Source organism: Electrona antarctica (assembly GCF_951216825.1).
Source record: "Electrona antarctica genome assembly, chromosome: 20".
Classification (NCBI taxonomy): Eukaryota; Metazoa; Chordata; class Actinopteri; order Myctophiformes; family Myctophidae; genus Electrona; species Electrona antarctica.
In genome coordinates, this window is record NC_136801.1 from 8,459,506 (window position 1) to 8,482,897 (window position 23,392).

The following is a 23,392-nucleotide window of genomic DNA, read 5'->3' on the forward strand; positions in this document are numbered from 1 at the left end:
AGAGCTATGGACCAGAGCTACAAGTAAACGAGATTATGATTTAATTGCTGTTTAATGTTTCAAATGTTGCCATTTCCAGTCTACTACTTTGAGGTGTAATTCTTTATACTTTTTTTGTATTATTAATACATTTAAATTTCAGATTTGTATTATGAATGTCGTAATGGAGTTGAATTTATGCTTTTGTTGACGGACCCAGGAACAAAGCGAACGCTGCGGTCACTGTATTCGATGGGTCACCAATTGCGGCGTAACGGATCACCGCGGGGCACCGCCCACTTTTGGAGCCAGTAGTACAGCATTGTGAGTGTGCAGCGAAGAAGAACGACATAACATAAGGACTGTGTGCAGTGCTACGCTAGTTAGCTTAGGAGAGTTGTGAGTGTGAACAACAGTTGCAGCTTTACCAGTTTACTGCTAACCGTGTTTACACCTGACTGGCCCTGCAAGTTAACAGTATCATTTCGTGTATGAGTAGTAATACATATCGTACGTTTCACTTATTTTCCAGTCCGTTCGCTGTGTTCCGAATCCTCATGCGTTGTTGTTGTTGATGTTGTTGTTGTTGTGGCCTGCTAAGCCATCGTAGCATAGCTAGCTGAAGCTGGTATTTTTTGTCGGAGGTCCCGCTGGTGAACGAAAGAGAAATGAGATACCTTACAAGTTAGCTCTGCTACGGTCTGCTCGGCTCATCGCCCTGGTAAGTTGACCCAAACATGAATTCAGGTGAATTGTTTCTTTCTCTAGTCTTAAAACCTCACTGTGTTAGCAAACGAGTCAACTTAACAGTTGCTTCACATGCTACGTAACTTAGAAGTTATACAGACTATCTTATCAGTGATGGTTGTAGTGAGATGACTTACTGTGTATGTAACGTAAAGTAACTCAAGACAGTTGGTAGTGTACCTGTTATCCACAAAACACCTTTTTGTCAACTTATTTTCATCCCGCTACAGGGATAAGTTGGTGGCTGACTATGAGCCGCAGTGTTCAGTGATTGGGATCTCATCTCTCAAACAATGGAGTTGTACTGGTACATGTAAGTATTCTTGCACAACAAGAAATTTCACTCTCACATTTTTAAGTGGACTTTGTATCAGACAGATGAAGCCCACGTCCAGTGCACCTAAACGTAATTTAATGTGTAAAAGTTGTGAACATTTTGAACATGGTACACACGTGGTACATGTGACTTTTATGTAGTCATAGCACTTTATAGTAATATGTTATAGTAATATTATAGTAATATATAATATAGTATAGTATGTATAGTTTACATAGATACTCCACTGTTACGTTCTTAGCTTACGCATGTTTCATGATAACTACTTTTTATATATGTGATGTATGCCATGCTTTTTGTTATTGCTTAATGTAAATTGCTCTGGATTAAGAGCGTCTGCTAAATGCCTAAATTGTAATTGTAAATTGTACATCATTATGAGACCCATTTTTACCCATAACTTGTTGTTTATCCCCAAAATAACAGGATATCACGTTTTGTAGCATTTGGCCTTACACCTAATAAAAACAAATATATGCATTTAGTCCCTCATTTGTAAAAAAGGGTTAAATTAATATACTTTTAAATGGTTTTAAGTGTTCCGGTTACCCTCACCCTCGCTCTCTCTGCTTCTTATTTATAGAGTGGTCATCATATTCATTATCATCAAGATATTCTTCTATGTCTGCTGGTACCGGTCGAGACAGAGGCAATTGGCAGCGTACCTGAGCAACCCACGCAATGCTCAGATAGTCATTGTTGGAGGAAGGGCCTACCTCCACCAGATGTGTGAGAGACAGAGTGTAAGTATAGACTTGTGTGTGTGTGTGTGTGTGTGTGTGTGTGTGTGTGTGTGTGTGTGGTCTACTCTGTGTACACAGTACTACACACAAACGAGCACACACCGAAAAGTACAAATTACGGAAATGCCTGTTCCATTATCTGTGAAGCTCTCGCTTCCTCTTTGAAAATGCAATCTGGCTTTTGATGACTCACTTTCACTCGGAATGAATGACTGAACTGCATCTAGTTGAGGTTGTATCAGGTTCATGGGTTATTACAGAAACAAGTGTGTGGGCTGTAGTCGCGTGGGGTACAGCCAGGGCATGTTTGAAGGTGTACATGCCTGTGGGCACATTCTGATGTGCATACTTTTTTGTTTCGAGTTTTTTGACCCTTCTGAGTTCTGACATCTGAGCTATAGCTATTGCAAGACAAGTCATGAGTTTCTGAATTCTGAGTAGTCGTGCTTTCAGTGAGGGAGCTATGGTGAATGTGTAAAAGAGGCTTTGTTCTCGAGTGATATCAAGTAAGTTTGTCAAATTTCACCATGGGGTGTGAAAGTTTTTGTGGCAGCAGGGTCAGTAAACACACAGATAGTAAAACCGGTGTAGGCCTACATGTTCCTGTGGAAACTTACGTTTTTTTGTTTGTTTGTTTTTTGCTCATTTGTGTTGGAACTCCCGGCTGTAACTGCAGCAGTAGGCCTACCACAGTACCACTTGTTATTTAATTAATCCCTTCTGCCGCACATACTGTAATGCAATGATCCAAACTTTGCAAATGTTAACATCTGCATGAGATTGGGTGTAGTTTATGGCACTCCCCTGGCTGACTTTCATAATGGTTGTTTGATCACAGACATTAGATTTTTGACATGTGAAGGTTTTCATATTTGCAGCCTTGCTGTTAGGTTAAAACACCCTTTTGTAGAACTGAAATACATTGGAATGACTATTTTTTTAAATGTATTATAGATGCTATTATTAATAATTATGATCATTAATTTAATTATTTTTTCATTGAAAGTAGCTGTAGTGTACATGGCCTTGCTTTAAATGGTGTTGTACTGATGAGTCTCGACTCCTCACCGATGTGTGGACAGTGTTCGCCTGTGGCGAGTTCAGCCAGTCACCAACCAACATGGCTGAAGCCAGAGCCTTAGGCCCTTTTTGAAACTAGCTCCTTGCCACTCGCCTTACACACTTCCACTCGGTTTGAGCATAGATATATAAATAATCGAGATGCAATGCAAGTGGATGGGAGGGGGATTCCGGTGCCGTCTCTATTATTTATATATCTATGCTCAAACCGAGTGGAAGTGTGTAGGGCGAGTGGGCGAGGAGCTAGTTTCAAAAAGGGGGATAGAGTAAGACAGAGTTATGCACTTCACTTCATGGGGCCAGTCCAATGGCAGCTCTTCTACATAGACTTCTATTGGTTTGTCCCTATTTGAAGGCTTCAAATGGGGACAACCGGAAGTTTATGGAATGCATTGGAGTCTATGGGCTCGCGCGAGTACATGAACCACGTGACCGGGCTGTTTTCTGCCCCCTCAATATCGCAACTCTTCTATTGGATGTCTCTGGCTGAAGCATGCTGGTTGGTGATTGGCTGAACTCGCTGCCGGAACACCAAGGTTAATTAAATAAGGTTAGGAAGCGAAGACCGTACGGTGTACTCCATGTTGCTCCCTGGAAGGAAAGAAACATGCGCAATTGAGACCAAGGAAGCTGAACGCAGAAGTGTTGGCTGCATATAGCCCATTGTGCATGTTTCCACCGTACGGTCTTCGCTTCCTAACCATATTTAATTAATCTTGCGGAACACCTGGAAGCAATCTTCTCCATGGCTCCAAACCCCTTAAAAATGCTTTGGGCCCAAGAGTTGAAAACGTATCACTATCCGATCCAGATTTGGATTTTGGGTGTTAAAGATATTATTTGATAAATCAAACTTATACTTATACAGAATATTTATACAAGTGTGATCCAATTATTTTGTTTAGCTACCCAAAATCCAAATCCCCCCCCCCCCCCTGCTGAAATCAGCGGAAATAAGTGTTTTAGGTTCATAAACCTAAAAGGCAAGTCAAAAATATATACTTAATTAACCCGGACCCTGTTCCAGCTTTTAGTGTTTTTTTCCTCTTTGTTTGTTTGACAGGGAGACCTAAGGCCAAGTTTATTTTGAGCATAGCATGGACTTCTTGTGCAACAGGAAATACCCCAATCTTAGAAAAATAAATGAGGCCGTAATGAGGAGATTTCTGTCTCGGGCTCTTATAGTTCAAAACTCCACCATAAGGTCAGTGGTTGTGTCCTGTGTGGTTCCGTTCGCCATATGTCCTTTTAGTGTTTGAAATCACAAAGGCAAAACAAAAAATCTTTGACCATCTTCTGCATGGAACACACAGCTTCATCCTTTCTTTTCAATTTCAACCTGAATTTATGTAGATGTAAAAAGGTAAATACTAACTAAATAAAACTGACATGTGACAGCAGCATTTGAAAATTTGTCACAGCCAAGTAGTGCATCTTGCTGTTCTCCTCAGCCACACCCTGTCCATGTTTAACCCATTTTGACCTGAGATCAGATTCTAAAAATGTCTTCTACATCCTGACAGTTTTCTGAAAAAGCTATGTTTCTATGTCAGTGGTTCTTCGATTTTTCAAAAATAGCAGACCTACAAGCTCGTAGCGCGCCACTCGGGGGCGCGCTATGAGCTTGTAGATCTGCTATTTTTCAATAGCTAAAGCATAACATAATGCTAACACCAAAAGGGGTTCCCGGAACTTGGGTTCCGGGAAATGGGTTAATGGGTTAATGACTGTTTCTGGCCAAAGCAGTCCTGTAATTGATTCACTTCCTTCCGCACGTACGTCCCCTCACCCACCTTACCGTTTCTTTGTCTCCCTACTCTTTAGTCTCTTATCAATCCTGTTGTCTGTGCCCTCGCATTCTTCTCATTCCTTTGGCTTTCAGTCTTTGTCTTCCAGTCTATTGTTTTTTTTGAAGGCAACAGATTAAATCGGTGTTTTCTGGGGAATCTTTCAAAACGGTCTCCCTGTAGAACAAATACAAGCAAACAGGTTGGACAAAATGTTAAGTGAATGTTATGTCTTTGTTACATCTTTACAATGCTTGCCTTTAAGTTGTTTGAATTAATATGTCCATCAGTAGGTCTAATAAATCAGGCAACTGCATGCAGAATTAGTTTTCGGGAGTAAGGTAAACCCTGTTTTTTTTTTGTACAATATAGGTATCTATCAATTAACGATCGATTTGCTGCAATGCAATTAATCGTTATAGGATATCGGCCCAAATTTCAATATTGTGTACATCCCTACATTCCACCATTCTGTTTATATTACTGTATATACCTATCCAGTCTGTTAACTAAATTTGAAAGGGAAGATAACCCACTCTTTTTTTATTGATGCAGCAATGAATAAACATTTAGCTGTATCCGACATGTAAATACCCCCCCCCCCAATCAAGGTCAGAACAAGGCAAATAAAACAAACAAAGACAGACAGTACAAGACAGTAAAGATAACGCACTCTTGATTATTACACCTACCATGGCTTGCCAGCTTGGATGCCATAATCGTCGATGCACAAGGTTATCTGCCGCTTGGTGCAGACGGGTGACTGGTGGCTCATTTGGACATGACTGCCTTCTTGATTTGCATATTGTTGGCTTTGGAATCGCCCTACACGCTTCTCTTCCTCTTTCTCCTCCCCTCTCCTCTCTGCTTTCATCCTTGACTGTGTAATGTTCCCATGATTGTAATGGATTATTTTTTGCAGGGAGGGCCCCTTGTCAATAACCTGGTGCCCTGATGGTTCCCTTGAGAAACGCCACTCTCCCTCTCTCCCTCCCTAACCTCTCACTGTCTGTCTTAGTCCCTCTCCAGTGTCATGAATCAAACGTAATGGGGGATTCACACTGAGAGGGACTGAATCCGTTTTATTGGAACCGTTTCCGAATACGGTTGCCTGGTCCCCGATGGCCATGATTCACATTGCCCGAGATTCAACCGCGCACCCGGGTACACTTGCATAACACACTTTAATCCTCCAGATGGCGGTGTGCTTGATGGCTGGCGCGCACAGAGACACTGACCATCAACTCTGCGACATTGTCTCCAATAACTCCAGACACACTGCATTGCCTCTTTGGCTCTTTGCTGTTATACTACTTCACTGTCAGCCTGCCTGCTATTCACTGTGTCAGTCAGTTCTGTGCTCCAGTGTCGTGTTTGATTAGTTTGCTATGGATTCTCCTTTAGCATTATTATTATTATTTTGTTTTACTTTGGAAACTATGCCAAGCAAAGCCCAAGAGCCACGTGTAGTCCGCAGAATAAGATCAGCGTGTACTGCGGTGCTGCGAGTATAGCAGATTCAACAGGAGACGGGCGGCGTTGAGAAATGTGCTAGTGTTACGCCTCGTCTTTGTGTTTTCTTTGTTGACGCTTGGCTCGTCGACTAGAGATTATGTCACGTTCTAAAAAAGAAACAGTCCACTTCCTTCTTTAGGTATGCATGCATTCACATTGGAATGATCCGTATCCGAATACACTTCAACGGTCCAGAGACCCACCCCCCCCCCCCATGCGGTCCCCGGGGACGGTTGGGCGTTCCGCTCCTGGGAACAGTACGCATTATTCACACTACCACAACATCTGCCAAGTGGTCCCGAGTGCGCACCCGGGACCATAGTGTGAATCGCCCCTTAATATTGGAAGTTAGAGTTGAGGTAGTATCACTCAACAAAGACTCTTTGTCGAGTGATACTACTTGTCCTTTCGTGGAACCACGTACTGTACAAGATGGTCATCTTGTACATGGTTCCACGAAAAGACAAGTTGATCTCAGATGACCCGACAAACCGAACATATCGGCCTGGCTTCTTATCAAAGCCCTGTTGTCCATCAGGGATATAGCCTAGCCCTGCTATTTACTTTTTGTATGGTTTCCATTGTGCCTGTTGATCTTGGCCTATAGCAAAGAGTTGACGTGTTGCCATGACTCCATGATGTGTGTTCACGGAAGACTGAAGAGACTGCAGTATAACCAGCCTAACCAACTGTCTTATGATCATTTGCTGTTTGCTTTGCACACACAAATCTGGGGCTGTGACTATCGATTATTATCGTAGTGATTTTTCATCTATAAAGTTTTTTGATTATATGAATGCGTTTTGTTTTATAATCTTCCCCTTTTTGCCTATGCATGTATAACTCATTGTCTCTGCCTCTCTCTCTCTCTCTCTCTCTCTGCAGCAAACATCCATCTGGCCTAGTTGGTATGGTGTCCAGGATGATGGTTCAATAGAGGAACCCTCCACCTCCCTGCCACCAGCTGCGTCATTCTCTCACCTGGACATGCCTCCGCCATACGAGGCAGTCTCTGGAGGTAACGCATGCAAACACATGACCGTTAACACCAAGCACTCACCTCACACTCACGCACTTCCTTCTCTTTTTGGAAACACACGCAGTGCCCTTTGTTCTCCCCTCGAGTCAGGATATGGTTATAATGAGCTATTTGATACAGCAATCACAAATCATAATGAAACTTCCACCCTGCAGCTTCTCTGTTTTACTTTAGATCAGGGACGGCACCGTGGCCATCTATGAATGTACGTAGGTGTGTGTGTCTGTAATTCATGTAACTCGAGAACCGTTTGCCCCACCCACTTCAAATTCGACACACACGTTCCACACCCCCGCAGGGAGTGTAGTGTCTGGTGTCAAGTCGGTCAGACCCACGGTTGTCCAGAACCGCCACAAAAGGCCTCTGCCCTGCAGGCTCTGGACAGGACCCCTGCCCAGGCTCCATATATGGAGCTGGCCTGTTCTGACATCGCAACACTCCATATTTGGGCATGCCTGACACAGAACTCCATATGTACGTGTGTACGTCTGTAATCCACGTAACTCGAGAACCGTTCGCCCCACTTCAAATTCGACACACACGTTCCACACCCCCGCAGGGAGTGCAGTGCCCGGTGTCGAGTCTGTTGGACCCACGGTTGTCCAGAACCTCCACAAAAGGCCTCTGCCCAGACTCTGGACAGGGCCCCTGCCCAGGCTCCATATATGGAGCTGGCCTGTTCTGACAACACTCCATATTTGGGCATGCCTGACACACAACTTTATAGGAATAAAGGGACACATAGACGGATACAGAAATCTCCATATATGGGCATAAAACGGCCAAGCTACACCAGGCTTTTCTCGCGCGTTTACCCTAAACGCGCGGCCCGCGCGGGCGTTTTTTAACCTAAATTAAACGCACGCCTGGTGTAGCTTGGCAGTTAGGGACACAGACAGATGGGTGGAACGGGTACCCTGACACGGGTACAACGGGTATTGCATAGTGGGGCACGGATCTCCAACTTCCATCGTTACAGACTCTGCTCTACAGCCGGTCACCGGTCTAGATTATGTAATTAATAAATAATAAAATAAAACTTTATTTATATAGCACTTTTTTAAACCAAGTTACAAAGTGCTTGAACAATCAAAACAATATGAAACTGTATGTGAAGTTGTTTGTGTGTATGAGTGTATAATATATATATATATTCTGTGAAAGTATGAAACAGCTGAGGTTGTGGGGAAAAAAAGCAGCAAAAATGTATGTTTTTAATTCTGTGAAGTTGCCTAAACTGAAATAAAAACAAAGTTAAAAAAAACAATATGAAACATCAAAATGCAACAATAATGTAATAACAAAATAATAGTGATAGAAAATACAAATAAGCAATAATACCGGAAATAACTTAAGGAGATAAAAAGGCCAACCTGTATAGATGTGTTTTTAAGAGAGATTTAAAACTCGTTAAGGAACTGGTTGGCCTCAGTTCTTCTGGTAGGCTGTTCCAGAGCCTAGGGGCCCTAACAACAAAAACTCCATCACCTTTGGTCACCAATTTAGCCAATTATGATTATCATCTACTAACTAAGATGTGTGTTGAGCCCAGGTGCAAGATAGATCAACAAGATAACAATTCACCTGTTCATAGTTAGCGAAAAAGTACACAGACGGACGTCTGCAAAGTTTGTGTTAGGGATGGGAATTTCCTGTTTTGTTTTTTGTTCATCCTCGCCAGGCTGGAATGGCCGAAAGCGAGGGATTATGTTTTCAGTCCTGTGAGTCTGTCTATAGAGGCGTATATAAACATTCAATCAAGAGCTGACCAATCTAAGCAAGGCAGTAAAAAGAGTACTCTGCTGAGTCTGCTGCACTAATCAACATGAGATCAAACACTGCTGCACAGAATAGGCACAATCAAGCAAACAAGGTCATCATGACATGAACTCATAAAGTGGCTCTTACACTGTCCATCTGTAAACTTGGTCACTGCTGGACTGATTGGCATGCAACTTTGTGTGCACATTCCAAGCAGACAAAGGCCCAAATGTTTCAATCAGCCTGTTATATAATCAACTGATACAACTACTTCTTGGCCTGGGTTAAGCAAATATCACTGGTATTGGTATTTAAGATAGTCAAAGAGACATTGCCCTCAGTGCCCTCAATACCCTCATACACATCAAACTACTTCTCCAAAGTGAATGACAGCCACAGCCACACAGCTAGAGGGAGCAACCATGTTCTGGTACCACCCACATTCAGAGCAAACATGGGAAAGTTCTCATTCTAAGTACTGCTCTCCCACAAAAATGTGGAATGCCCTGACATCTCCTAAGGACAATTTTCAAATTGACTGTATTTTGATGTATTTTCCCCAGTTGACAGTTTTTCCCAACAGTTGACAGTTGTCATAAATGAATACACCCAACAAGTTTATATAATCTTTATTTTTCCAGGAAGTCTACACCTACACCTGTATGCCTGTCGGTCTAGTCTCGTGGTAGCCAGACATTTATTCCACAATCTCCGAACGCTATATATAGAGCCAGGAACTACACCTATCGAAATCTGAGGCAGGAAGCTGTCATCTGTTCATTTCCATTCACGAAAATATATGTTACAATATCTTTATATTTTATTGGGGATAGGCATGTACAACAGTACGTACTAATTGACTACCTGCTCTGCAGTGGAAAACTGGTCTGGAACCGAGATGGCAGGTATCGTCAGGAAATGCTTAGCAACGACTGAAATGAATAACTCGTTTAGGAAATGGTTAATTTGGCTTTGTCTTGTCTCTGGTGCGTTGTTATCCTCATTGAATAGACACTGATTGCTGAGGACCACACAATCTCGTAATCAGTACCACAGCGTTTTTGGTGCTTACAACTGCATAACGGTAAACTGCATAACAGATAAAAGTACATGTTATGTTACACATTGGATAACTGACTATTGTGCTTTTCATGCCCATTACTAGGCAGCTCAGACATGCAGGTGGATATAATGGAGCTCTAAGAATGCTTGAATATGAAATACTTTCCGTAAGACACAAATAAAATGTGATGCCCTATTTCCCCCGGGCATGGAGATTGCATAGATTGCTGATAGATTCCATCGATCACTGAACTTCAACTGCATCATCATACATGCCACAACTATTTTCAACAGATTAAAAAAGTGTCAACAGACTTTGTCTCAATGTGACTTTGAAGCATAACTCTATCTTCAAGCTCGACAGTATCGTCTGCTCCCCTCCGTGTCCTTATGCACATTTTAAAAATACATTGTTTTAATGCATTTTCTTTTTTCTTTTGATCCACTATGCATAATGTGCTTGTATAGCTAAATACTCTAATCTAACATGAAACCATTTCACCCCTCCCCAGAGACATTGTAGATTTAGCCATGTTGTAAATGGAGCCAGAACCAACATAGACTTATTAGACGGAGACACACAAAACGGCAGCATCTCTGGCTGCGCTTAAAGAGGGGCCCACGCCCCTCCTCCAGGCGTAATACCACAACTTGGCAAGCTCTCGGTTCAGCCTGCCAAGTTTTCCTCTTCACTGGTCTTTCTTTTTATTTAATCCCCCTAACCACCCTGATGCTCCGTCTATTTAACTCACAGTAGTGTTCCAGGAATGGAGAAGGAAACGAGCAAGGGTGCCAATACTGTAGGTGACCTTCCTCAAATCTCCAAGGACAGCGATCTTTAGTTTTTTGTTTGTTTGCGTTATTTTACTTTGTAACTGTCGGGGACTGAAACCTTGTGTCCAAAATATATGGGGCAATTAAGGACAAGCTCTTAATACTTTTCATTGGTTTCAAACTTAAAACTTTCACTCTGAAGGTGCTGTGAGCTTTTAGATTGACTATTTTTGCTACTTTTGTGTCTCACAATAGTATGATGAAGTAGGCCATTAATTTATGAAAAACGGCATCGACTTGCAACTTGTGTTATGTGACGCACATATTTTTCCTACAGGGTCTCATTCGCTGAGTCTTTGGATCCGTCTCATTAGTCCACCTTTTGTATGCAACGTGTTACGCGGCACATTTGCGGTGGCTCTATTTTTGAATCTGTCTTATAAGTGTCCCCTTGTGCAGCCAGTTAAATCCCCTTCAGTGGTTGCAGTAACACCAGGATGTGGTTACCGAACGATGGAAGTGGTGACATTTCAACTGTGACACAAGCCTAAAGTGCTTCTCATCTCTGTAGAGGCCTTTTCTGATCTTGTCACGTGCATGGTTATTGTAATTCTCAGCAAGTATGTTATGTGTGAGAATTGATCCATCAACTCGGATCACAGAGGCACTAAACTAAAGCATAAGTGCTCCTGCGCTGCATGACTTGACTATGCTGCATCTAAAGACTATTGTAACCCGGGTGATGTCTCCCCTGTCTCCATGCAGCTGAGGACCTGAAGCCTCCTCCCTACAGTGAGTGTGCCCAGAGTGATGAGAGCGACGAGCCTCGCCCTTCTCGCTGCACGGCCCCCCTGCTCCTTTCCGAGGGAGAAGACTCGCTTAGTATAAGCGAAGCCCCGCCGCCTTATACCCCGAGCCCTGCAGCTCCAACCAGTCAACAAGACGGCGGCCCTACCAGCCACATTCAGATGTACTCGGAGAGCAGGCACACTTAGACCAGTCCCTTAACGCCACTTTGCCTTTTCCAAGTGATGCCTTCCTCTGTTTTAACCTCTGTGATCTTTGCCAGCCTAGCTCACATCACGCAAGAGTGAGAGCAGACATTTGTTTTTGTGTGTGTGTGCGCGTGTGTTTGAGTCTTCGTGTGTGTGTGTGTGTGTTGTTTTTCTACTTTGTATTGTTTGGAGAGAGAGAGAGAAAAAAAAAAAGCGGTCATCTGATGAGCCCAGTTGCAGATGACACAGAGAAGCCTGTGAGCCTCACAACCACAGACCACAGACATTTACTCCCAGCTAGGACAACCACCACCAGCAGCCTCGGTTCTCAAAGGGAATCAGTGACACAAACAAGCCACCAGGAGGGAGAATAGAGACTTGGGTGTGAACTTCAGATCGATTAAGTTGTCCTCATCCACTTCCAAACACTTTAGCTCAATGCAAACTACGATCAGTCCATTTTTTGCCTTCTTCTTTTCTGGTGGAGATGGACACCAGCAAGGGAGAGAGAAGGGAAACAAGATTTACCGTCTGTATGGTGCTGATGGCCTTTATCTGCTGTGCTCTGTCCGTCGCTGCTTTAGATTGACACTTATCTGACAGATCACAGGCTACCTGACCTGTTCAAACTTGTAGAGTGACTGAAATGAATGCTGTAATTTCCTGGGTCTTAAAATGGTGTGGAATTGGACAAAAGGTCTGGAGCAAATCTACCCTGCCTACATTTTACATCGTTGTGTAGCCACTGACACTTTAACACCGATTTGTTGCATGGGATAATCTTCTGCCATAGAGAGACGTGGCATAATTGACATTTGGCACTGTCGCGATGCAGTATGTTAAAGGACATCCAAACTGTCGTTTTATTTTGTTATTTAGATTTAGAGATCAAGCTTCAGGAGATGCATGGGATTTTGATACATCTCTGAAGTTTTGAAATGAATCATGTACAGGAATGTAGAAGATTTGCCACGGGCTGTTAGCTGCAGCCTAATATATTTCCCTTTTGGTCAAAGTGTTATTTTGGAGTTCAGGGCAGCAAGCTCATGCAGTAGCTAAGGCAGGTTGGATTGAGCTTGTTTGAGAACAGATTTGTTTTGACTGTTACTGTACGATGAAGACTAACCAAAGTGTCTCTAACATCAGCCTCAGCCCGTCATAACCTCCAGCGGAACTATGCTGCCATAGGCTGGTATCTGGTATGTCAGGCATTCTCAGTGTGTTTTGTCTGTGTTCTGTATGCTATTGGATTTGGAGATGGTATTTTCCTGTGCTATTTTGCTTCTTGTGTCGCTGCGTTTAAGATAACCCCCACTGTAACTCCCCCACTGGAAACCACCGTTTCCATGTGAACCATTTCCCATGGTCATTAAATAGATGACCTAATCCTTGTTTAATCAGAATGTTTATAGAGTTTCTGTGGAGTTTATACAAAAGGAAACAGAAAAATGCTGTAAATGTCCATTTGGGATATGGAAAAGTAAATAATGTGGCAGCTGATAGAGATTCATTGAAAACATCTATCAAAGGTTTTAAGCAGGGCTGGGACTCGATGCAAAATAATAATAATAGCTTTTTTTTGTCAAAACAGATTTTGGTATATGAGTGAATCAATGAGTGAGTTTAATCTAAATTTCCCATCCACTGGGCCGTGCAAAGCAGTCTGATCAGCTTCTTCTCTCATTGTGTGCACCAGTATGATCGCTACGCCTGAAATTCGTCCAGTAAGAAAGGTTCTGTGGTGCAAAAACTATGCATGATTAAAATGCGTTAAACTTTTTTAATCGCGTTTCTGTAATTAATCTCAATCAGGTAAAGTCCCAGCCGTAGTTTAAAGTGTTAAGAAGTTAAAAACTTCTTTTAAATTTGAATGATAATCGTGTTGTGAAGACAAATCATGATTCATCTGTTTGATGCCTTACCTTTCCAATAGCACTCATAGGTCATGTTCAACTTGTCCATATATGTCCGTCCCCCCCCTTTGATTTTCTTTTATATTCCCTTTGAGTTCTGCTAGTATATCTGAGTGCCGTGAAGATGAATTGGCATGGGAAAAGGTTCTAGGCCAATTTATACTTTGTCACACGTCCGTGCAAATTTGCAATGAAGTATAAATTAGGCTAATTATTGAGTGCAATGCTGATCTCGGCAAACGTAGACTGAACTGATAGAAGAATGATGCCAGCCATCTGAAAACGAAACGAATCATATTGCAGTATTCTGTTGTAATTTAAGTCCTGTTTTTTAACTTCATGTTCATTCCCGTGGTTTTCAGGTGTTGGAAAATGTCAAACCGCTAGACACAGAAAAATCACCGTGTGATGTATGTGGATTTTACTGTTAAAATTGTGTTTTCTTATTTGGGGTTTATGATTTTGGGGGGTGTATAATTGTAATAAACGCATAATAAATATAATCTTACATATTTATTTTCCGGTCTATCCCCTGTGCCTCAAAGTAATATCTGAAAGTTTAGCCATACTTTCTCCAACACAACCTATTTTTAAGCCAGTGTAGCATACATGCCTCTTAGTTTAGCCTTGTCCTAAATCTAATTTCCTCATGTTAATGTGGTGATAACCAGAGAAAGAAACAGTAGGTCTTGTACTGATGTTGGTCAAAATAACTTATGTCCCTGGCTGGTTGCTCCGAGTCCTTCTCTTGCCCTCACAGATGTGATACCGGTATTTACGTTTACTAAACCGCCACTAGAGGGCAGTGTTGTGCTTTGTATGGTTTAAGCCGGGAATAAACCGGGAACTGCTCCAATCTAGTGCACCTGTTGCTGTACTCGCTGGGCAGTGCATACACAAGGCTGAGTTTAATCGGTAATTGTACATTCTACATGACAGCTAAGAAAATAGAAATTTCGAGTTTTCTACTGCAGATAAAAAAAATAAAAAATGAAGTAATTTGGTTTTTGCCATTGCGGTCTGCCAGCTGCTGTCAAAATCAATGCTACGGTCTGTCTTGGAAGGATTTTTGCCCACGTTTCTTCTGGAGAGTATTCTGTTATGTAGCAGACAGTAGAGTAGCACCAATTAGAGCGCATTTATTTTTCATTGGATTTCTCGCACAGAAGTTCACTTCACCTCCCCGGGAACTAACAACCTCGCGTCACGTCACCAGACTACTCTAACTCAGGTAGGCTACTAAAATGCAACTGGTGATGAACAGACCACAGTCCATGTGCCTGCCTGCAGAATCCAGAGCGGGTAAATGACTGTAGGGCAGGCCTATAGCTATAGCTCTGGTCCATAGCTCTAACGCGCAACGCATTAGAGCTATGGACCAGAGCTACTGCAGGAGCCGTACGTTTGAAACATTGTAGATATCGTATGCTTTATACAAAGTATTGCAGCTGTATAGTCGTGAAAGATTATAAGGCCTGGTCTTGTTATGAAAGTCTAGCCCCTTTCGGGACCCTTGTTTACCGAGGTGTTACCCCCGAATACAGAAAAGGTAAACAAGTGTCCTGAATTAAAGGGGCTGAAAGTACAGGTCAATACAAAAACTGCTACGAGGATAAAACTAGAAAAAGCACTAAGACTTGTTTACATCAGGGTCCTCCATTTTCAATTCATCAGAATGATTAATTTCTAATGGCTATGGGAGGAGGGGGGGGGGGGGGTGCATAGGCTACATCAAAACAATGTAGACATATGGGGCAAATGCAGCCTTAAAATAATTTGGGGAGGGGGGATACTAAAATATGATGTTAAATCAATGCTTACTGTCACATTAGATTTTCTTTTGCAGGTTAACAGGATTCTGCAATGGACCTTTATACATGTCTGCGACTGCGTGTGAAGATATTTGACAAGATATTTATTAACAGTTTGCAGAATTACAGTACATTCAAGCACAACTCAATACAAGACTTAATATAAGCCAGCTGTGGTTGTTATTGCTGAATAGTATTGCATGATGATGTCACAGAACCAGCCATGTCCTAGAGCAGTCGTGTTCTCAAAGGGATGAGTGGGGAGGGGGTTCTAAATGGACCCTTACAGGTCTGTAACTCTGGGAGTTAAATACAATGTTTTCGAACCACTATCAGAGCAGGGGTGGACAAACACCTTATTTTGTATATTGATGTCCAACTCTGTATCGTTCAGCCATTCCCAGCTCGTAGCTGCTGCCGCAAGGAAGAGGCCCTCCTCTGATGGAGTCTTGGGTCCTCCTGGTGGGCCCGGGGGCTCCTCACTAGCAGGTGAATCGGTAGGATACAACAACAGTGACTGACAACACATAAAGGTGAGTGAGGAGGAATCAATTATCACAATACAATAAAAGGTGACAAAGGTTTAAGAAGAAGACATAAAGGCAATGTTGGCTTTCACGGCCCGGGCGGCTGGTGTAGCCGTCTGGACACCATGTCTGGCAGTGTGCCGTGGGTTCGACTCCCGATCCCGACGGCCTTTACCGCGTGTCACCCCCCCCCCATCTCTCTCTCCCCATTTCCTGTCAGCCTACTGTATACCTATCTCTCTATAAAAATAAATAAAATAAAAGGCGAAAGCCACAAAACAAATCTTTAAAAAATAATAAAGTTGGCTTTCACTGTCCTGTACTGGGTGATCACGCCAGCCTGTGATGGATCATGTGCCCGACAGGTTGCCCACCAGTAATAGACAGTCACAGACTAGTCAATGAGTTATATTATTATTTTCAAGGAGAAAAATCGTTTCACTTTGAACAACAAAACTATGATATGAATCCATATTCATACTTTTTAAAAGCTATCCATCATGTATGGCTGTGATATTTCCATCTTCTTGGATACAGATATATAGTATAATAGATACAGTGCAAGACGGCCTCCTCAAGGATAGTCACTGAAATCGCGCCGAGATTATTGAGGTTTTCCATGGCCATTCGGAAAATAGAACAGAATTGAGAGGTGGTTGGGTTCAATTGTTGTATCCTGTCGCTCAAGGCTCATTGCTGGTCCATGCCATGCCGATAGGTGCCTATCAAATGACAAAGTATTTCTGGAGTGGTATGCAGGGGCCACAGAAAATACCACACCTTATGTTATTGAATTCAGCTCGAAAAGCACATTCCAGGCATGGGCGAGGATGGATAAGATGTCAAAAGATTTCCATTATTTTCTCCTCAAAGTTGTTTTAACTTGGAGTAGCCATCCATGGCCTATCACTGGCCCAAGCGTTTTCATGTCAAGGACCCCCAAATTATTTATGTATTAGAGCAGTGCACGTTGGGCACTGGCCTATTTGGTACGATGCAAGTTGGAAATGCATGCCCCACCCAGTTATTATGTCTGTGTCCCTTTTGTGCCCATATATGGAGTTATTTGTCAGGCATGCCCAAATATGGACTCTATGCAGATGTCAGAACATCATTGTGATGTCAGAACTCAGAACATTCATTGTGATGTCAGAACAGGCCAGCTCCATGGAGATATAGGGGGTGCGGCCAGCTCCATATATGGAGATATGGGGTGATCAGGTCCAGAGCCCGGGCAGAGGATTGTGATGTCAGAACAGCTCCATATATGGACACCGGGCACTGCACTCCCTGTGGTGGCGTGGAACGCGTGTGTCAAATTTGAAGTCGGTGGGGCGAACGGTTCTCGAGTTACGTGGATTACAGATTACAGACATACAGAGGTGTGGCGCATTCATAAATAGATAGATTTGGCCGCGGAACACCATCTGAAAATAGTTTGTGCCAGGGACACCCATATACGATGTGTTGTGAATCTGATGTGTTGTGAAAATGTTTCTTGAGCTTGTACATCGGATATTTTAAAATAGTGGATGTATAGGGTTAAAGTGGTTAAACTGATTTTGATGTTAAAACAAATTTAGCTGGGGCCCCCCTGGAACCCCATCAAGGACCCTTGGGGGTCCCCAGACCCCACTTTGAGAACCACTGGCCCAACTAAAAGATATTATTACAAACAATGTGTCTGTTCAATGTGTTATTTGTGTTATTTTCAAATGTATACATTTATGTAACAGCGATATGTGTCATTCCTCACAACAAACAAAAGACAACTTGCTAATGAGTGGTTGGTGTTTTGGTTCAGATGGCTGCCAACCTCCACCCACCTCTGTCCGCTATAGCCTTCATCTCTTTTCTTCTGCCTTTTCGTTTCAAATGCTATGTAAACAGAGGAGCTGCAGGCACTGCTGTTCATCCATACATAAATTACATAGACTGCCTGGAAGGGTTTCTTATAAACTGAGCTCACCAAGGTTATTTATTATAAACTTTATTCATAGAGTTCTTATCGAAACAAAAGTTACAAAGTGCTTTCAGTAAAACTGAAGAAAAATCTAATCAATGGAAGAAAAACATGATGATGGGTGCAAAAAGCGTATCAAAACAATACAATTTCAACGTATTAAATGATTGAAAGGCCCTTCGACAAAAGCAACGCAAGCATTCAAAGGATATTAACACAGGAATACAAACAACACCACTCTGCTCCTGACACCCTCAAACAAAGGAAAACTGTCAAGACACCCCATGATGGGAAGGGTCCATAGACTCCATCCACTTCTACTGAGAGGATACACATGGTCAGTGGTGCATTTTCTTGTGTACTGTAAGTAAGCCATGCCGAGCCATGATGTCATGAGGCCCGGTCAAGCCATGAGGCCCATAAGGCAGGAGCCTATCTCCTGTTTCTGTAGCGTGAGGCAGCTTTGATGCACAAGTACACTCCCTGGACATGACGCTAGTATGTCGCAGGGACTTACCCCCAATCCAATCCTTGATGCTGAGTGCCAAGCAGGGAGTCATTGGGTCCCATTTTTAAAGTCTTTGGTATGACCCGGCCAGGGATCGAACACCCAACCTCCCAGTCTCAGGGCGGACAGTCTAACCACAAGGCCATTGAGCTGGTGTACTGTACTTGGCTAGATTTGTATTTTTTGGATACTTTCTACATCTACAGTACAGATGCTTGCCTGTTAAAGGCATATGAAATTATTAGCAGGCCCACGCTGATTATAATCTAACTTTGATGTAGATTAAACAGCTGTCTTTTGGAAATCGTAAAGTATTTAGCTGGCTATTAGACTTAGTAATATTGCTGTTGGGCAGACACCTTGTACTGTTAATTCTTCGCTAGCCCCTCCTATGCCCAGCTTTCCGGGATTGTATAAACACAAACATTGGCTTGGCTGATCACCCCATAACGATGATTTGATTGGTTGAGCAAAGTACATATTGAAGATAAAAGTGAGGGCAGAAAAGTGAAGACGGAAAAGTGAGGACGCAAATTGTGATTGGCCAGAATGAGATGATGTATGATGCTATAAGAGCGCCCCTCACTTCACACGGGTGTGATTTCTTTTAATATTTATAAAACAGACGTCCCTATTTTATCCATGTTATTATATGCGAAAATCTTTTTATTTTCTTCTCTCCCAATAGAGAAAATAGATGATCTACAAATGCACTCATCATCTATTTTTGGTACTATTGCGTATCACTGTGGCAACATGTAAAATAAGAAATGCAGAATGAAGAGGAAAAAAAATGATGATGAAGATACAAGATTTCTGCCCGACAGCAACATGATTATGTGAAAGTGATCAGTTAGTTTCGTCATTTACCAACCAGTGTGACCCGCTAAAAAGAAATGTCCTGCAGTGCAAAACAATCTGTGGTGTGGATATTGTGTGACTCAATGATGTCACCACAGGAGTATGGCATCCAAATGCGCTTGGCCAATTTAAGCTGCATGCTCTTGAAAGCACAATTTATGCAATTTGTGTTACGAGTCCGAGTTTTCTTGTTGTCGTGGTTATTATGGAATTGCCCAGGCGATTCGCCCGTTAGCATCCATCCATCCATCCATCTTCAACCGCGAGTTGTCTTATCCCTTAAGGGGCTGACAGCTAGAGAACCAATTTCATCATAACCCCTTGAACCCTAGATATTCTTATACACGGTCTGCTCCTTTTGTCCCACCACACCATCGTCCCAGACTGGGGATGCTGGGGCAGAGCTTCTGAAAGTAGAGTCCAGACCCCCAGTGGTCCTTCAGGGAGTTCCAGGGGGTGGATCTGCTATTTGTCTTTTTAAGATATTTTTTTTTGTGTTTTTGCCTTTATTGATAGGGTACTGTAATTAGACAGGAAAGGAAAGGGAGAGAGATGGGGGGGGGGGAAGACATGCGGCAAAGGCCGGGCTCGGGACTCGAACCTGTGACACGCCGTCTGGCTGGATTACCGACGTAGGTGCCTGGACCGCTCAGCTGTGGCCCAGGCCAGGATCTGCTATTTTTTAAGATTCTTTTTTAACACAAATCTTCTCTTATGGGAGGTCCTTGGCTCAAAATCCTTTCAGATGGGGTCCGTAGCCAAATACATAATCAATTTGGGCATCTTTAACATGAAAATGTTTGAGAACCACTGCGCTGCGATGTGGTTAAAGGAGCATTCAGTGATTTGGGTGATTTGGAAAACCACCCAGTCAGCCCCGGTAACAAAATGTGCACATGCACGCACTACAGTGGGGGGAAGTGCAACAGGCCAACAGCATGTGCACCAAGGCCCGCCCCCACTCGATCATGATTGGAGGAAGGCCCCTCTCATCCTGATTGGATGAAGGCTTTGCCACCCGCCACCAAAACTGAAACTAGGGTTTTTTGACCACAGGGGCTCACTGGGGACAGGGAGGAACTCCTTATATGGTCAGCACACTCTATAGTAGGGAGAATTATAAAAAAAAAAAAGGTGATATTTGAATGAAGTGAAATCACTGAATATACCTTTAAACAGCGCCAGAAGATAGAATGTGGATGGATATAAGACTCCTCCTCCATGTGTGGATTTGATTTGATTTAATTTATTTGAATTGCACAACAGAATCCATATGCATTGCATAGTATAATAGTTCTCTCCTAGGAAAGATGACAGTTGCTGTGCCCGGTGAGGTAGTAGGTACCAGGGGAGGACTAGGAGAAGCTCATCGTTTACATTATATATACAAATTTAATGTGTTAATAATATGGGTGGTGACAGGATTAGTGACACTGTTTCAACATCAGGAAGCAAGGATGGGCACCGAGAGGAGATAAGAGGTTGTTTAGCCCATTCTGACCTGAGATCAGATTCTAAAAATGTCTTCTACATCCTGACAGTTTTCTGAAAAAGTTATGTTTCTATGTCAGTCGTTGTTTGATTTTTCAAAAATAGCAGACCTACAAGCTCGTAGCGCGCCACGCGCTATGAGTTTGTAGATCTGCTATTTTTCAATAGCTAAAGCATAACATAATGCTAACACCAAAAGGGGTTCCCGCCCCAAAATGGGCTAGGCACCATGATGTGGAAGAGGAAAACAGGATGTTTGATTTCACTTTGAATTCTGAATTGATTGCTACCCAGCCGCCAGCTGCGGTCCACATTAATTTTCCTCAGGCCCTTTTGTTTTTTGCTTGATGACTACGGCACCATGTTCCTCAGAATGGGCTTTGTGTTGTGCAAGCAATGTTCCCGGAGGCAATTTGTTGTTAGTCACTGCAGTCGATATGTTTTGCATTTTTAATCCCCAAAGCATTTCCCCCCCAAAATGGAAAGTTGTCACCCGAGCAAGTGAGCCAGTGACTTATGCCCACCGCCAGCGATGCTCTGAACGATGAAAGGTGAAAATGAGAAAGTCTCGCCCCCCCCTCCCCCAGAGGGCCTGCAACTCAGCATCAGCTTCTGAAGTGAAACCATTCATCTGCTCTAATGCTGTTCTTTATAAATGTACAAAAACAGAGGAAAAGTGCGGGTATAAGCATGTAAACTGGTGTTTAGAAATATAACTGATGTGAGATATAACAGCGCCGGTAGTTTTCATCTGCATACAGCATTTATTCTTGTGAGTTATGGTGAAGTATTGAGGGTGGCATGATGTGTGGCCTGCTGCCAGCTTTCATTTTCTTTTTAAGTGTCACTGGAGAGTTATTTATTTATTCAGAAACGTTGCAGAGCTAATTGAAGGTGTATAGCTGCATCCCAGTTTTTAACCCATTTTGACATGAGATCAGATTCTAAAAATGTCTTCTACATCCAGACAGTTTTCTGAAAAAGCTATGTTTTCTATGTCAGTCGTTCTTCGATTTTTCAAAAAATAGCAGACCTACAAGCTCGTAGCGCGCCACTCGGTGGCGCGCTATGAGCTTGTAGATCTGCTATTTTTCAATAGCTAAAGCATAACATAATGCTAACACCAAAAGGGGTTCCCGCCCAAAATGGGTTAAGTTCTTCTGTGGGCCAACAGACGTTTGGCAACGAGCTGATATTATATTTTGGAGATGATACAAGCTGTTCAAGGTAGTGTGAAATGCAGCCAGGCATCTTAACAGCGAGTTAAAAGATCAGACTCTTAATCCTTCCATGTGGGTGTCACCTGGATGGCGTGACACTTAAATGCCAAAGGCATTTGACCTTCGTGCTTAATGCTAATGGTAACCTTTGCTTGCAGGGTCTCATTGCTCACCTACTACCGCCGAACAACAACATCCGAGACGCGGTAAAAAAAAAAAAAAAAAATGGCGAAAGGGCCTTTCTGTGTGGAGTTTGCATGTTCTCCCCGTGTCCCCTAGGGTACGTATAGGTACCCTCACAAAAAACATGCAGTAATCCTGGTCTCTAAACTGCCTCCCCCTGGCCAGCCGGGGCGCCTGATGGAGGGGAAAGGAACTGGTTGGAATAACGTGTTCCTTCCAAGCGCTATGTCCAACCAGGGAAACTCCCCCCTGTCAGGTGTAAAGGAGCAACTTGGACACTCAGGCATGAAGGAAGCATGAGTTCAAGTCCGTTGCTCTCCCCATGTCCCCCATATATGGGGACTAGGTTGGCGGAGGGTGTGTAGAGCCCAGGATCACATTAGAGAATTGACACAGGGGTGAAAAAATGGGTTACAAAATCGTGGGATAAAAAATATATTAAAATAAAAAGAAAAAAATGTACACTTCCTGTCTCGTGTTCGAAGAACTAAAATAGAGCTGTTGTACTTGGTTATGGGCTCAGTGTGAATTTACATTTGAATTGAATCCTGGTGTTTCCGCTAACCCATATTACTTGCTGAGTAACTGGAAGCCCTTCAGAGAGACGGAGACTTATAGACATGTTGTGTGAGGCTACTGAAGATGACAAGCAGTCAAACCCACTCACATTGACTATGCAGAATCCAACTCGCATCTGCCGGGATTACTAATGCCGCTGTCGCCAGGGAAGGAATATGGATTTTGTGTGTGTGTGTGAGGGTATCGCTGAAATACAGCTGGCCTTTCAAGGCGCACATGCGAGCGTACAAGTCTGTCTGTGTGCGCGCGTGTGCATATGCGTGTGCGGCTGTGCGCGTGTGTTTACATATTAATGACTGAATTTAAAAGTTTGTCAGGATTTCTCATGCAACCGTTGCCAGGGACATACTGGGAAGGTGTGTGTGTAAGGAAGGAAGGACATCAGGGATTTAGACTTGCATCTGTGTCTAACCACTTTCAACATGACATGCTTATTTTGAGCGTGTGTGTGTGTGTGTGTGTGTGTGTGTGTGTGTGTGTGTGTGTGTGTGTGTGTGTGTGTGTGTGTGTGTGTGTG

The 23,392-nt window shown here is 42.9% G+C and overlaps 2 protein-coding genes across 2 annotated transcripts in view; both read left to right on the forward strand.

Moving 5' to 3' along the window:
• Positions 1 to 287: 287 nt before the first annotated feature.
• On the forward strand, positions 288 to 14,244 carry LOC306913495 (uncharacterized protein). Its single transcript, XM_079490186.1, has 5 exons — positions 288 to 700; positions 957 to 1,039; positions 1,647 to 1,806; positions 7,074 to 7,206; positions 11,590 to 14,244. Exons 2-5 carry the CDS (start codon positions 1,020 to 1,022, stop codon positions 11,817 to 11,819), a joined length of 543 nt encoding a protein of 180 aa, XP_079346312.1. The 5' UTR covers positions 288 to 700; positions 957 to 1,019; the 3' UTR covers positions 11,820 to 14,244.
• A 442-nt stretch (positions 14,245 to 14,686) lies between these two features.
• Positions 14,687 to 23,392, forward strand: part of sema5a (sema domain, seven thrombospondin repeats (type 1 and type 1-like), transmembrane domain (TM) and short cytoplasmic domain, (semaphorin) 5A) — a 257,306-nt gene continuing 248,600 nt past the window's right edge. The window contains exons 1-2 of the mRNA XM_079489014.1: positions 14,687 to 14,963; positions 15,938 to 16,076. The gene's annotated coding sequence lies outside the window, so the exon portion shown is untranslated. The remainder of the gene's footprint in view (positions 14,964 to 15,937; positions 16,077 to 23,392) is intronic.